The sequence below is a fragment of the Neltuma alba genome, unplaced genomic scaffold, assembly GCF_004799145.2.
Source record: "Neltuma alba isolate B1F8T4 unplaced genomic scaffold, ASM479914v2 tig00003721_pilon, whole genome shotgun sequence".
Lineage (NCBI taxonomy): Eukaryota > Viridiplantae > Streptophyta > Magnoliopsida > Fabales > Fabaceae > Neltuma > Neltuma alba.
The window spans coordinates 45,440-62,986 of record NW_021633402.1 but is presented as its reverse complement, the minus strand read 5'-3'; the positions used below and the strand labels follow the sequence as shown (position 1 = coordinate 62,986).

General features: G+C 31.8%; 1 protein-coding gene across 1 annotated transcript; it reads right to left on the bottom strand.

Moving 5' to 3' along the window:
* Window positions 1-1,536: 1,536 nt before the first annotated feature.
* On the bottom strand, window positions 1,537-12,814 carry LOC114742344 (uncharacterized). Its single transcript, XM_028930617.1, has 7 exons — window positions 12,714-12,814; window positions 12,110-12,628; window positions 10,933-12,016; window positions 8,865-9,164; window positions 7,672-8,433; window positions 2,869-3,168; window positions 1,537-2,619 (listed from the first exon to the last, which is right to left on the bottom strand). Exons 1-7 carry the CDS (start codon window positions 12,812-12,814, stop codon window positions 1,537-1,539), a joined length of 4,149 nt encoding a protein of 1,382 aa, XP_028786450.1.
* Between the last annotated feature and the right edge of the window lie 4,733 nt (window positions 12,815-17,547).

Sequence of the window (17,547 nt, the reverse complement as noted above, 5' to 3'; positions counted from 1 at the left end):
CATAAAATTGATTAGATAGACACTATGACCTAATTGATGTTATTCATGATTGCTTTTTGCAGACTGGCACCTTTCAAAGATAGGTCGATCAACAAATGGCAGAGGATGACACAAGTGACAAGTGATGCTGCTGCCTTTAACATGTACGTTACAGGATATAAGCCACCAAGTTGCTACTTATATGAGGGATCCTAGTAGAATGATCGAGCAAATGAGGCTGAGAACATCTGCTGTTAGTATATTTGGAAATGCAAGACAATGTTGTCTTTTTTGTTTTTGAAACATGATTCAGTTTACAGTTTTCTCACAATCATAAAGTCAGACCCATTCAGGCTTTTTTGGTTCTTTTCTAATTTTTGAGTGCCTTTCGGTCTATGTATACTGACATCAAGAATATGTTTAATAACCACCAACTTTTTTTCTCATTTCTGCATGCACTGTCACTAGCATTGTCTTCAGATTCTTGAGACCAAGGATAACTTTAAGGAAGAGGTTAGTCAAATTCATTGCTGATTGAGTTAAAACAGAACCTTTATGTTTTTCCCCATGTTGAATCGTGCAGACAAAAGCAAGTCATTTTGGTATGCACTATGTAATAGTTTTAAAGGAAGCCAATCAAGTGTTTCAATCATAGAATTTATGTCTTCATACTCTTAATGCTTGGCATTTTGTTATTGATTATTATTTTAGTATCCTTTTTACCTGTTCTGTTTGCTTGTGCTTAGCAACGTAGATCAATATTTGTTTCCAACATGACAGTTATGAATTCAAATTTATTCAGGAAACTCATATTGATGGCGATCCCAAACTTCTAGATGACCCTAAATTTTATCAACAATTATTAAATAAGTTATGGAACATACACATGCGGAAAGTAACGAGCAATAGAACAATTATTGAAAAGCAACATTAAGATTAATAATTTCAAGAGTATTTTCCAAAGTTGTGAGGAAACGCTTTATGGATCTCACTTTAAAAATATATATCTTTAATGTCACATAATGTAAAGGGAAAATTACTACTAGACCTCGGGCAAGAAAACCAAGTATAATTGGATTTTTTTATTTTGGAAAAAAAATATAAATGACCACGTTGCCTATTAACCACGTTGATCAACTTGGAATGATTGACCAGTGGCCAGTCAAACAAATATATTTTATTTTAAGGTAGTTCACAATTTACAATTTAAATATTATAACATTTTAACATTTACAAGTTGAGTTAATTCATAAGTAATCATTCTACTTTCTTATAATAAAATAGCTTAGTATGGAAATTGTTTGTCACGCTAGATATTATACTTACATCACAGGGAGAGTAACATGCATAACAAGCGCAGTCATTGTGAAGCCAAAATAAGAGTAACAATTTTTATGTTCTAAAGTTGTAAGGAGGCCCTCCGTGAATTACATATGAAAAAAAACAAAAAATTAATGTATCATAATAACATAATGTGAATGTGCGATGAAAAGATAAATGAGACTGATTCAAATAATAATTTTATGGCTTGAGAAATTTAAATGATAATTAATATCATCAATAATGCTCCGCATAGTAAACAACTAAATCATGATCATCGAAATGATTATTTGACAAGTATTCGCTGCGGAAACAAAGAAAACGAGGATCGTGTGGCGTCCTCTCCAAGTAGTTATAAAAGACTCCGAAAGAATGATGACGTAAAGGGGATATTGGTGAAGAGAGTTGTACTGCTAAGAGAGGCTGAATCCGCCTTCTGCGATCTTCATTAAGTGATTTGAGGATAATTGAAACTTGAGGGATGCTGCTGCAACTTGCATTATTCCCAATAATAATATCACTCTCTTTTAATGTCACTCGAACCAATAATGACCAGCGAGGGATGGTGTTGAGAATAAGTGTTGTTATTATTAATGTGGTAGCACTCTTACTATCATTCTCATCATCATCCTCTTCTTGTTCATCTTCCATTAATAATAATGCCGTCTCTACTACTTGATCACCTTTACTGTTCATTTCTCTTTCATTCTCACTAATCATTTCTCTCTCATCCTCATCCTCTTCTTCATCATCTTCTACCCCCCTTTCTTCTCCATCACTCCTCACCCACACAGCAATACTAAAGTATGTATTTCCATTGTAATAATGATTAACATCATAGGTATAATGTTGCTTGAAATCATGCCCAAACTCAATTGGACTCTCTAACCATTTAACTCTCCTCACAAATGGAAGTAAAGTCGCCAAACTTTGTATTCCCATTCTCATGAATTCTGCCGTCTCTTTCAATGGCATTCTCACATGCTTAAATCCAACACCACATATCATCTTGCCATATAACATCACCTTCATTGTCACTTTATTGAATGTCAAATCGGCAAGATCCAAAGAATTGTGCACAATCACTAACCCTGATGAACTTCTCTCGTGCATACTGCCCCCAACATTTATCTGCATTGGCCCACAATCTTTTATAAATAAATTGATATCCTTTTCCGGGACAGTTGAAGAATGGATTTGACCCGAATTCACACAACCACGAAGAATTATCCGTTCAATCTTAGGGGCTTGAGACAAATCCGGGAGTGCCCTGAGATTTTTTGAATCCCATAGACTTATTTCCTCCAGGTTTGGAAATTGCTAGGGGAAGGGAAAAAAAAGCAGTAGTGTTAAATAAATTACATAACTATTCATATGTACAATTTACTCAAGAATTTTTCTCATGCCAATTACAACAGCAGTTGGACTCTCCCGCAAATAGTACAATTACAACTCAACCCTCAATTCAATGATAGTAATAGAGCAAACATTTGCATTGTGAATTATTTTAGTTAATGTTTCTTAGAATCACAGCAAAAAAATTTATGACGTATGAAAAACTATCTGTACCTGGTATCCATTCCAAAGCTGCTGGATATTACTCTTTGGCAAATTAAGCTTAATAAGATTCTCAGCACAAAATTGTAATGGCACTGATGGTAGTGGATATCCTTCCCAACTAAGAAACTTTAATTCTTTTGAGAGATAATCCAAATCTTCGCAAATATTTAACTTTGAACGCTTTCCCCGATCTGACTTGTAAACTTTAAGGGACATTAAATAATGCATCTTTCGAAAATGACTAGCCGTTAATGTAATGCTTTCTATCTTGCTTGCATCCAATGACATGCATCGAATTGCCTCAATTCCCTAATAATAATAGCAAATCAATGGAACACATGATTATCATTTCCTTAAAAAATGATCATAAATACCATAGAACAATCAAATATATCAACTTTTAAAAGTATCCAAATTAACACCATGATACGCATTTTATTCAAAATTGCTTGCAATTCATGTTTTTCTCTTAATATGTGAATTTCTCAAAAATCATAAATATGCTGACACACCGATGCATATACCTACATGCATACGCACATATTTATAGCATAACTAGAAAGGCAAAAAGTGTTCCCCCCCCCCCCGATTTTCACATTGTACTTCAAATAACAGTTAGTTAGGCCGGCTCACACGTGCGTATGCATATATCACTTAACAAAAATTCTCTGTGGACTAATTTTATCTTATAAAATAACAATTGTCAAAAAAGTCCCAGCTACTTTTAAAATATAATTCTTCTGAAAATTACTAGTTGTTAATGTAATCCTCTATCCTTCTTACTTGTTCTGCTTGCTTGTTCTTAGCAACGTAGATCAATATTTATTTCCAACATGACAGTTATGAATTTGAATTTGTTTGGAAAACTCATATTGATGGCAATCCTAAACTTCTACATGACTCTGAATTTTATCAACAATTACTAAAGGAGTTTTTCGAGACAGTTGATCCTACACCGTCCGGTAAGCAATAATTGTCTTGTTTTTGGCTGAACAGCATTATTTATGTATTTCAACCATATTCTTACTTCCGATGATGTCGCTAGAATATTAGACTGGTCAGGACATCTTTTTTTGTTTAACCTATAATGTATCTTGGCAATTATGAGCGAATGACACTTGATATTTAGCGTGAAAGGTTTCCTAGAAAGATTGTAGAATTAGTAGTGATTCATTAGTTTTTTCCATCTAAATAGTTTTGATTCAATTTTTTGAGCCTAGAATCAGCACAAGCTACTTTTCTAGAAATCATAGTGTTAACCTTATGCCATGCAAGCAAAAACCACTTTTTTATTTTCTGCCGTTGTGAATCATTCAGAGAAAGCACTTTATGCTTTGAAGAAGACACAACCAAAGAAAGGGAAAATTGTCAATCGTCAGGCCTCAAAAAGTCACAAGATAAGGTTAGTTGATGAACATGGCATTTCCTTGTTTTGTGCCATTACTTTTTGTGACGTGTATATGCATATATATTGCTAAATTTTCCAGAACTAAAAAGAGATTTTTCACTAATTTGCTGTTTATATGGTGCAATGTGGCATCGAAGGTATAATGTTCATGAAAATATTCTAAACTTCATGGCTCCCAAATCCATAAATCTTCCTCCTATGGTTCCTAAACTTTTTGAAGATTTGTTCTGATTAAAGTCACAAGGATCATCTGCTGGGACAACATAATCATACGCTTGGAAAACAGATAATGACATCAAGTGTTGTGCAGTAACTTGTCATAATATATTTGTACTTATTTAACCAACATTATATTGTTTATTGGGGAATTTTATTTTTCTCCCCAAAAGGCAATAATTTAGTGTAGTGGTAAGGATTGGTAGTTTACAAAAGGTTTTAGTTTAAATCTTCTCTAATCTTAATGTATTTATCTTCTTGTGGATGGCATGTATTTCCATAAGCAATCTATCTAATTGAGGCATAGTTATCCATTACATTCATACTGAATAGCAATTCCATTATGTGAGATGATGGTTGATTTAGATAAACCCTATTTAAGATGCATACATAAACAGTACATGCTTGATTTTTAAGTTTACATCAAATTTCATTTTAGTTTCTTAAGTTTATAAAGTGTATTTTTAGTTTCTTAATTTTAACATCCTAAATTTAAGATTAAACTAAAATTTGACCTGGATTTAAAGGATCAAACTTATATTTTATCTTTTTTTGGGTTAAATTTATATATAACTAGGATAAATTCAGTAATTTAGTGGAAAGATTGGTGTTGTTACCTATGTAACAAACTTGGAAAGTTTCTTTGAGTAGCATTTTAACAAATTCAATAATTTACAAGAAAGATTAATCAACCGTGTAAATAAAATCAATGTGAATGGAAATTTTTGTCAATTTACTGCTAGTCTCACTGTTACTTACACCATGCTTCCAAAAGTTAATAACTATTTCAAAGTTGATTAATAAATCACACCTGACGTAATTGCATGCTCCAAACAATTTGAGTCTTATTTAAAGAAAGGATTTTTTTTTTTAATGGTCGAGTCTAAATAAAACTGAAGAACTTCAAGTTAAATATTAAGACTAACTAAAAATTTTAACGAATAAACTAATTATTTTAAGATAAATACATGGTCAAGAGATAAAAAAAAATTAAGGGCATAAAATATAGAATAATTTTTTAAAAATAAAACTGTTACCTCGTCATTGTTGAAAAATGATAGATATCATTGTGCCTCCATTAACAGATAGAAGATATAAAAGTGAGGGAGAAGAAAAATTAAAATCTGTCAAACCTGCTTCTTTTTCATAAGAAAATCAAACTTATTAAATTTTTTTACTCTCCCATTATCATTCAACCCGACAAAGCCAATGAGTAAGGACGTGGTTTTTGCTGTGAAGAAATAACGATTTATTGTAATAAAATATGAGTTATGGTAATATTTTCTATTATAGTTTAATTTAGTAAAATCTATTTTATACAATCAGACTATACATGTTTTTTTCCAGACAAATTACAGGATACGCTATATATGGTAAATAATGAATAATCATGCTGCTTTCCTAACCCCTTATTTGGATAGAGAGAAAATGAGGGAGGAAAGAAAATTAGAGGGAAAAATGAAGACAGAAATGAGTTTTCTCTTATTTGAATGAGGAAAGAAAAGCAGGATGAAAGAAAAATAGGAGAAAAAAATAAGGTGCGGGACCCACGTCATTTTCTTTTCAACTTTTTTCTCCACATACAGAGAGAAAACTCACATTCCTCATATACTCTCCCTCATACTAGGTACATAAACATATATTTTGCCTTTAAAACAATTTTTTAATTTTATTTATGGCTATTTTTTCATTTAGCAAAATTATCTTCATGTAGCCAAATTTTATAATAAATTTTTATTATTTAGCAATAATTTTAAATAATATATATTTTATTTATTTTCTTTTATTATATTTAATTTAAAAATTATCCACTTTTTTGTTTTTTGTTAAAAATAACATTTTTATTAAACTATTTGATTTTTAAATATAATAATATGATAATATATTTTTATTAATTAATTTTATTTAAATTATTTGATAATGTAATATATTTTGACATATAGATAAGGGTATTTTAGTCATTCACATGTTTGCTAATTTTTTCCTCTATATTTTCTCTCATTCATCCAAATAAGATGGGTAATAATATTTTCTCTTCACTTTTCTCTTCTCTTCATTTTTTCTCCTTTTGTTTTCTTTCTTCCCAACTTTTTTTTCCCATCCAAACAGAACATAAGGAAATCGCCTCGCATGGAAAATTATTTCTCGATTTATTTATAAATTAATTATATAATACACACAAGCGAAAAGTAACAAACAATAGAACAAAGCAATATTAATATTAATAATTTCTATTTTCTAAACTTGTGAGGGAGCACTCTACGAATCACACTTAAAAAAAAAAAGTATATATTTGGTGTCACATAATGTGAAGGGAAAATTATCATTAGATTTCAAGTGAGAAAACCAGGTATAAGTAGATTTTTCTAATTCCTTTTAATATTAATAAATTCTAAGAAATTTAAGAGTAATTTTGGGAAGAAAAAAAAGTGTAAATGACCACAGTGCCCGTTAACTACGATCAACCTGGAATGATTGGTCGATCGAGCAAATATACTTTATTTTAATATAGTTTGCAATTTAAATATTATAAAAATTTTAACATTTACAAGTTGAGTTGATTCATGAATAATCATTCTACTTTCCCATAATAAAATTGCGTAGTAAGGAAATTGTTTGTCATGCTAGTTATTATACTCACATCACTTGGAGAGCAACACACATTCTAGGCGCAGTTATTGTGAAGCCAAAATAAGATTAACAATTTTTATGTTATAAAGTTGTGAGGAGGCCCTCCGAACATGAATTGCATATTAAAAAAACAGAAAAATTAATATTTCATAAAAACATAATATTAATATGCAATAAAAAAATAAATGAGACTGATTAAAATAATAATTTTATGACCTGAGAAATTTAAATGATAATTAATATCATCAGCAGTACTCCCGAAAGCTAACAGTTAAGAGAGGATGATCGAAATAATTATATGACCCGTATCTACTATTGAATAAAAGAAAACGACGATATTGTGGCATGCTCTCCAAGTGGTTGTAAAAGACATGGAAAGAATGACGAGGTAAAGGGGATAATGTTGGGGAAGAGAGTTGTACAGCTAAGAGAGGCTGAATCCTCCTTCTGCAATCTTCATTAAGTGATTTGAGGATTATTGAAGCTTGAGGGATGATGCTACAACCTGTATTATTATTCCCAATAATAATATCACTCTCTTTTAATGTTAGTCGAACCAATAATGACCAGCGAGGAATGGTGTTGGGAATAAGTGTTGTTATTATTAATATGGTAGCACTCTCACTATCATCCTCATCATCATCCTCTTCTTGTTCATCTTCCATTAATAATAATGTCATCTCTACTACTTGATCACTTCTACTACTCATTTCTCTTTCATTCTCACTAATCATTTCTCTATCATCCTCATCCTCTTCTTCATCATCTTCCACACGACTTTCGCCTCTATGACCCCTCACCCTCACTTCAATACCAAAGCAATCATTTTGACTGTAATAATGATAAACATGATAGGTATGATGTTGGTTGAAATCATGCCCAAACTCAATTGGACTCTCAGACCATACAACTCTCCTCATAAATGGAAGTAAAGTCGCCATTCTCATGAATTCTGCCTTCTCTTTCAATGGCATTCTCACATGCTTAAATCCAGCACCACACATCATCTTCCCGCATACCATCACCTTCATTGTCACTTTATTAAATGTCAAATCGACAACATCCAAATAATTGTGCACAATCAGAAACCCTGATGAACTTCTCCCTTTCATACTGCCCCCAACATTTATCCGCATCGGCCCACAATCTTTTATAAATAAATCGACTTGCTTTTCCAGGACAGTTGAAGAATGGATTTGATCTAAATTCACACAACCATTAAGACTCATGTACTTAATCTTTGGGGCTTGAGACAAATCTGGGAGTGCCATGAGATTTTTTGAATTCTCTAGCCATATTTCCTTTAGATTTGGAAATTGCTGAAGAAAACAAAGTAGTGGTGTTAAATAAATCAGATAACTCCACATACGTACAATTTAATCAAGAATTTTTCTCATGCCCATTACAACAACAGTTGGACTCCCCCCAAATTGTACAATTACTACTCAACCATCAACTGAAAGATAATAATAGAGTAAACATTTGCATTTTGAATTATTTTAGTCAATGTTTCTTAGAATCACAAGAACAAACAATTATGACATATGAGAAATTATACGTACCTGATTTACATCCTAAAGCTAATGGACATTACTCTTTGGCAAATTAAGTTCAATAAAATTCTCAGCATAAAAACAATTAAACATTTGCATTGTGAATTATTTTAGTCAATGTTTGATGCCACGTCTTAGAATCACATACACCAACAGAAACATTATGACATACATTTGAAAAAATGATGCGTACGTACCTGATTTCCATCCCAAAGCTGTTGGATATTACTGTTAGACAAATTAAGTTTAATGAGATTCTCAGCACAAAATTGTAATGGCACATATGGCAGTAGATATCCTTCCCAATGAAGAAACCTTAATTCTTTTGAAAGATAATCCAACTCTCCGCAAATATTCAACTTTGAAGGCTTTCTTTGATCAGACTTGTAAACATTAAGGAACATTAAATAATGCATCCTTTGGAAATGACTAGCCCTCAATGTCATGATTTCTATCTGGCTTGCATCCAATGACATGCATCGAATTGCCTCAATCCCCTGGTAATCATATCAAATCAAGGGAAACACAATTATCATTACCTAAAAAAATGACCATAAATACCATAGAATATTTAAATATATCAACTTTTAAAATATCCAAATTAACATCGCTATATGCATTTTATTCAAAATTCCTTACAATTCATGTTTTTCCCATAATAAATAAATTTCTAAAAAATCATAAATATGTAGACACACTGATGCGTATACCTAGCTATATGCATGCGCAGATATTTAGAATATAACTATAAAAGTGAAAAGTCATTTGTTTTTTATTTTCACATTGTACCTCAAATAACAGTTAGTTATGCTCACACGTGCGTATGCATATATCACTAATCACTGGATGAAAATTCTTTGTAGACTAATTTTGTCTTTTAAAATAACACTTGTCACAAAAGTCCTAGCTAATTTTAAATTATAATTCTTTTGAAAATTACTAATTGTTAATGTAATCCTCTTTATCGTATTTCTGATGTCTAATGATAAGCATTAAATTGCCTCAGCCGCCTACTGATCAAACTATGGGGAAAAACACCAGTAATATGTAAAAGGTGAACAAATAACCAAGACAATAGTTAAATATATTTCCTTTAGAAATTTCTTTGATGAACTTTATTCAAACAATTCATTTTATCTTGCAATAAATAAATTGGCCAAAACAAATACACAGCCACGCTAGCAGGGACAATCATATGAACGGCCTTACCATGCGCACATTTAAATTTTATTTAAGGATCAATATAGTTTTTGGTCCCCTCAAATTTATTATCATTTTGATTTTAATCCCTCGAATTTCAAATCATAAATTTTGATCTCTCCATGTTTTCTTTCCATCCAAAACATTGCTTCTTATAACTTAACAAAAACATGTACCATTTTGCTCCTTAAAACCAAAGCCCTTTGTTTGAAACTCAAGAGAATAAAACTAAAATTTATTCAAATTTAAGGGACCAAAATTATATTAACCCTTGATATAACTGCTATTCTTAAAGAAAAATTAGTGCATATAAATCCCCCCGGGGGCATATATAAAATTTTTAAAAATTCTTTTTATGTTCAAATTTCATAATTTGTACTTTTTTGCAATAGTAAATTTTAGGAGAATTACACTCAAGTCCCAAAAAAAAAGCCTATAATGACAGGTTTCAAAATAAAAAATGACAACTTCTATAACTTAGTTTGTAATTATTTTTCTTCCTTAAAACTTCATTATAATTCTCTCCTAAATTTTTATTAAGAAAACGCGTTAGAATGCAAATGCAGTGTGAGTATGCACACAATCACCTTTATACTACATCAACTATCAATTAATATAAAGATTAAGAATGTCAATCTTTGTGAATAACTGTATAATTTATTCAAGATTGTTCATGCTCTAAATTTTAGAAATGTCTTATACCATACTAATCATATTCTGTCTAAAAACTTAAGAAGAGGAATATTTCAAAGTTGAAGATTAATAAATCACTCCTAATAGGAAGACTATATACGACCCCTACCAATTTTAGTTGAAGAAATGACTTTTTTTTTTTAAATAAAGAGTCTGATTCCGCATACATTGAGACTTACCGAAGATTTTAGAGAATAAACTAGTACTCCTCTGGTCCTAAATATAAGATCTCTTTTGTAGTGTAAATTATACTATGAAAGGGGTCTTATGTTTAGGACTAAAGGAATAGCTTTTATGAAAATATAATGACAATGAAATGAAATATTAAGAGAATAAAGAATGTAATAAAATCTGAAAAATAAATTATTATACCTTGTCATTTTTCATGAAATGAAAAACATCTTGGGGTCTCCAAAGTCGAATGGGTTTTTCAGGGTTAGATATTAATTGTTGCTGAGAAATTTCAAGCCCCATCTCCACTAATAGAGCATGCATCTCAATATTACCATATCTATCCACTGAAATGAGGGATCTCTCTTTAAGTACACTTATCTCAATACGTGCATGAGAGCCATATAAGCCTCTTGTACAATCTAGAGAAATCCCATGTCCTACGTTCAAGAAAAATGCTAGGTCAAGAAATACATTCTTCTGCATGTCATCATCAAGTCCATCAAAACTCAATTTCAACACTTTAAAAATGTCCTTGTGAAGAGTATGATTTAGTTTTGTCAGAGCACTGTCCCATACTTCTTTTCCTCTGCCATGAAGAAAGCAACCCAACACTTTTAGAGCTAAAGGATTTCCATGACAATAATACACTGCCCGCTTTGATAACTCCAAGTAGTTTTTGAATGGCTGATTTTGCTTAAAAGCTTTCAAACTAAAGAGATGAAGAGCATCATGGTGATACATTGTTGGAACACGATATGTTAGAAATGCAGAAGTATTTTTAAGCACTTGCATGTCTCTTGATGTGATAATAATTCTACTTCCTTCCCCAAACCAACCACATGCTTTGATTAAATTTTCAGCCGCCATAAAATTGTCCACATCATCAAGTACCAGAAGAATTTTTTTACGGTGAAGCCTTCTTCTCACAAAATCAGACCTTAAATTGTAAGTGTTAATCTCCTCATCTTTTAATAATTCTTTAAGGCATTTTTCCTGTAATGCATTCAAGCCACCATTCTTTTCCAGCAGTTTTCTTACATCTTCAACAAAGCAGGAAGCTTCAAACTCTGCTCTCAACCTCTCAAATACGGCACTAGCAAGAGTGGTCTTGCCTATACCACCCATACCCCATATTCCCACAATGCAAGCTTCACTCAGTAGCTCTTCAACTTCCTGAATCTGATGATCAATTCCAACTAGTCCTTCCACATGAAAGGACGACTTGCGATTCAATTTGCTCAAAATATCTTTGACAATCTTTTTGACAAGTTTAGCTTCAGGCCTAGCATAAATATAAATTAAAATCATGGTTATGTTTAATACCCAAATTTAAGAAAGAAATATGTAAGAGAAGAATGAGCATAACAAAAGCTACCTGATATTTTTTGAATCCCACCCAAATAGACTTGCTGCTTTGATCAAAGCATTTTCCCACTTCTGCACTCTTTCTTGGTTGTGCTTAAATCTCTGCTTGAGCTTAGCAAACCCATCTCCAAAACTCCCATTCTGTTTGCGAATATTTGATGGATCTACCTGGAAGAAAATTGGGATGACAAGCCTTCCGTATTTATCCTTACATTTCATAATATGAAAGAGCTCATCCATACACCAAGTTGAAGAAGCATAATCTTTGGAGAAAATAATCAAAGATATCTCTGATTCTTCTATTGTTTTCAAGAGAATAGATGAGATATGATCTCCTTTGTGGAGCTTGTGATCCATAAAAGTATGAATGTTAGCTTCGCGAAGTGCTTCATAGAGATAACTTGAGAAAGCGTCACGAGTATCTTCCCCTCTAAAGCTAAGAAAGACGTCATATTTGGTCGCAGAAGGAGCAACAATGATATTAGAAGGAGAAGAAACCGTGGGAATCGAATCAACAGCATCTTTACAACTACAGATGGAAAGAAATCTTCATGAATAATAAATATTGGTCTATCAGCAAACCGTATAAAGTGAACAATTAAAGAAGATGTTACCTATCAGGAAGCGGAGAGATTAATCTGATAGCCTTAGAAATTGCTATAGCCAGCAAAATCAAGATAGCTTCTATAAGCGTTAAAGAAAAGGTTGCATCCATGTGACTGTAATCTCTTGTTTTAACCTGAAACTTTTCACCAACCCGAAATTAGCGTGATCAAGCAATTTTTTTTTTGGCTTTAACTTCTCAGGAGGTGCCATGGTTTGGTTCTTGATTAACGTGATAAAAATATCCAACAAAAATATTTAGGGAGCGAGAACAAGTTACAGAACGATTGATGCTAAAATGAAGAACATGTCTTTATGGATAGAATAATGCGAAAGAAAGAATTCATCACGTGATCAACTTACTAGTCAAGTGCACCCAACAACTTTACTGATTCATTTGATGTTTTTTATCAACAACTTAATTTATTCTAAAAGAAGCTATAGTGAGTAAAAGTCCATGTGTTGAAGGCACATCAGGCCGTGTGTTAATTTCTTTATTTTGTCAGAAGTTGTTGGACTGAATTAATGGATACGTATTAATGTTTGCATGATTTCTGTGAAAAATAAAACCGTATCTAGCAAGTGGATCATGAAAAAAGAGAAAAAGCCCTGTTCGTTTGTATCAATGCCTTTTTCACGTGTAACAACGAAATGGGGAGTGATTAAGGTGAAAGGAAGAACAAGCACTTTGCTTTCCTATAAAATAAATAAATGGGCCATTTATTTCATTAAGGATCCATTTGTTATAAGGGAAACTAAATGGATGGCAGGGAAATAGAGGAAAAGTTTTAATAAGTTTGATTAGAAAAATTGAAGAAGTGGAATTAAAAGCTTTTAATTAATATTATTACTATTTTATATTACTTCTTATTTTTATTAAAATTTTAAAAACACCACTTCTCTAATTTTTTTTAAATGGAGCTCAATAAAATTTTTCTTCCCCTCTCCTCCCCTTCATTTCCTTCATAACAAACAGTATTTAAAATTTGAATAAAATAAATGAAGACTATAATCAGTATATCAAGTCCACCCATATCTTAGAAGGTTTTGGGACTTTGTTTTTCAGAAGTATAAAAAATTTCAAATGTTGAAGTTTTCTTAGATCCACAACTATAAGGTAATTAGGGAGGAGAATAAAATCAACAGGTGCCACAAGGAAAAGAAAACAGCAAATCTAATGCAGAATTTTCCTGTGAAAATTTCACGGAAAAAGCTTGCAAAACAGTAGATGGAAGTAACAGAGAAGAACGTCAGCTTCATAACTTGCAAACTTGCTTTCTCTTTAGACAAGATCTTCAGATTCAGAGATCCCCGAATGCCTCACTCACATGTATTTATCTTTGTTTTAGAGGCTCTTATTCCTGTGCCGGGAAGCTCGCGTGTTGATGGTTTGGCTCTTGATTAACGTGATAGAAAGATCAAAGAAAAATATTTAGGAAGTTGCAAAAAGTTACTGACCGATCAATATATAGCAATTTGATGGAGAGTAACGATTGATACTAAAATGAAGAACATATATCTATGGATGGAATAATAGTGCGAAAGAAAGAGTTCATCATGGGGCGCAACATACCAGTCAAGTCCACCCAACAACTTTACTGATTTATTTGATTTTTTTTTCACCAACAACTTAATTTATTTTAAAAGAAGCAGAGCTATAGTGAGTAAAAATACATGTGTTGAGGGCGTATTAACCATGCCGTGTGTTAATGGTTTTTTTCTTTCAAAATAAGTTGGACTGAATAAATTGATATATCTTGATGTTTTTTAATTTTTGTTTTCCGTGCACAAAAGCAAAACAGTAGAAATTCCAGGAAAATACTGGTAAAACTGGAGATCGGCGAGATCAAGCAAATGGAACATGAGAAAAGAGAATACGCCCTGTTGATTGCCTTTTTCACTCACAGCAACAAAGCGGAGAGTGATTAAGGTGAATGAAAGAAGCACTTCACTTTTTCAAATAAAATAAATAAATCAGCCATCTACCTCACTAAGAAAAATATGAATAAATAAATGAAGAACTTCATCAATAAATCAAGTGCGTCCATATCTTTGAAGGTTTTAGGACTTTGTTTTTTCAGAAGTTGAAGTATAAAAGAAATTCAAATGTTTAAGTTTTATTAGATCTACGACAGTAAGGGAGCTAAGGAGGAGATTGAATCAACAGCATTAGGAGAAGAAATAAAACAAAAAATCTTTTGCAGGCAGCAGAATAGAAGGATGATGGATTCATGGGATAAAGAGAGTAAAAGAGAAGAAATAACCTGGATGCGGAGAGAAGCAAAAGAAACAGCTCACAAGCTAAGGGCGGTCTCAAAAATGGCAGCTTTCTCAGAATTTGCAGACAATTGCTTTCTCTTCAAACAAGTTGCTCAGATAAAGAGATGAACAAATGCCTCGATCCCTCACATATTTATGTCTTGTTTCAGCCTTTGTTGTCAACAAGTGAAGTCAAGTCGTGCCGCGTCTGTCACTTTTGTGGATTGTTGCTTTATTGTATCATCATTCAGCCATTCGCTTTTTCGCAGGGTGAGAGTGTGTCTCTTTTTCTCTTTCCCTTTCTTTTTCTCTTCTTAAATGTTTCGAAAGTGGGACGAGGTTGCAAGACAACTAAACTTTACTTATTTATTCCATGTTTTTTTTTTTTATCAACAACAACTTTATTTATTTTACAACTAGCTATAGGGAATAAAAGTACGCATGTTGAAGTTGTTTTAATGGTTTTGGTTCTTTAATTTCTTTATTATTTCTTTTACGAAGAAATTTCCAAGCTTCAGCTCTTGTGGCCGACATAGCGTTACGTTCTTTATGAGTACCGCACTGTTTGACGATTAAGCAAATGCATATTTTGGAGGCTCTAATATCCCACCTCTCTCCAATGTTTATTGTAATAGCCCAACCTTCTTATTACTCTGTCCCATATTAAATATAAGAACTACACATCTAATCTTAATTTTAAGAGATTAAAAAAAATTAGTTCAGATAATTATTTATGAAAAAATATTCTTACTATTATATGCGGTCAATGTGTAAATTTTCCTAAAATACCTTTTATATAATTGTGGTAATTTCGTATTCCACACCTTAGAATGAGAACATGTGGGATGCTTATATTCACTTCAAATTAAAAGAAAGAAGCAGGGATAGAAGTGTAGTAAATTTTCTTCTTCTTCTTCTTTTGTGTGTAAAGAAGTTAAAAATGATTTACACAAAACAGAGGGAGCATTATTTACCGACATCTCTTTCTTCTTTGAGAGCTCTCGAGGTATTGGGGATGATTGTTTGTTTTGGTGCTTTAATGGTGTTCTTTAAAAATATATCTTTTTGGCAAAATGTTCTTTTTTTGTCACATATTTATGGGCTCTGATATGGCCGAGAAACAGAGTAAACCACACTCATTCATGATTTTGCATGTGAGAAATTCTTGTTAGGGTGCAACGTGATGATGCATTAATAGTTATCCTTCTAAGCAATAGCGATCTCTATAAACATCAAATTAGCGATGGAATTTAATGACAAAATTTTCATCACTAATCAAAATTACTCACGGATTAGTAACGGAATTCAGTTAGCGACGGAATTTTTTCTGTCACTAATTCCACCGCCACTAATTAGTGACAGATTATTAACGGATTAGAGATGGAAATTTTCCGTCGCTAATTAATGGTGGATATCCCACAAAAATTCTGTCACAAAATAATGATGGAGATGAAAATTTTTATTTTTTATTTTGTAAATTTAAAATACCACATCATCACCACGTGTCCATCACTATGAGCCACCACGTCATCAATAGCTGCCACCTCACCAACTCCTCTATCTCTCTCCCATGTTGCCACGTCATCTCTTCGTCCACATTATTGCCACGTGTCCATCATTGGATGCCATGTCAACTCCTCCTCTCTCCCATGCAGCCACATCATCATATCATCCGCATCATCACCACGTCACAAATTGAGCCAATTTCTAAAGAAGTGTTGGTTCGAACCTGAGAGCCTTTGCCAGTTGAGCTAAGAAACACCTGTGAAATTCTCTTACAAAAATAAATATATATAATATTTCTAATAACAAATACAAAAATATATAACAAATATTATGTACATAATTTAATATATATTATATAATTAAATATATTATTATTTATTTGAATTTAATTTTATATTTTAGTTAAAAATTTCTAATAATTTATATTTTTATTCAAATATTTAATAAAATAATAAGTATATTATATTTTTTTATTTTCTTCTATAATATTTGTATTTTTTAATTTTTATTATTTAAAAATTATGATATTTTTATTTTTATTTTAATAATAATTTTAAAAAATAATTATTATATATTTATATTATTTTTTTGTGATGGATTAGTGACGGAATTGCGATGGAAATTAGTGATAGAAAAATTCCATCACTAGTTTCCGTCACAAAATGAGAGTTAGTGATGGATTGATGACGGAACCTTTATGTTTTTCTCCACGTTGAATCGTGCAGACAAAAGCAAGCCATTTTGGTGTGTACTATGTAATATTTTTAAAGGAAGCCATTCAAGTGTTTCAATAATAGATTTTAAGTCTTCATACTCTTAAAGCTTGGCTTTTTGTTATCGATTATTACTTTAATATCATTTTTACCTGTTCTGTTTGCTTGTGCTTAGCAACGTAGATCAATATTTATTTCCAACATGACAGTTATGAATTTGAATTTGTTCAAGAAACTCATATTGATGGTGATCTCGAACTTTTAGATGACTCTGAATTTTATCAGCAATTACTAAAAGAGTTTTTCGAGACAGACGATCCTACATCATTCAGTAAGTAATAATTGTCTTGTTTTTGGTTGAACAAGC

Excerpts from the sequence above, each read along its gene's own strand:
- LOC114742344 (XM_028930617.1), bottom strand. The coding sequence starts at position 12,814 with ATGGATGCAACCTTTTCTTTAACGCTTATAGAAGCTATCTTGATTTTG. Across the intron at positions 12,629-12,713 it reads ATCTCTCCGCTTCCTGATAG|TTGTAAAGATGCTGTTGATT; the intron begins GTAACATCTTCT and ends TTCCATCTGTAG. Across the intron at positions 3,169-7,671 it reads TTCCTCGCTGGTCATTATTG|GGAATTGAGGCAATTCGATG; the intron begins GTTCGACTAACA and ends TATTATTATTAG.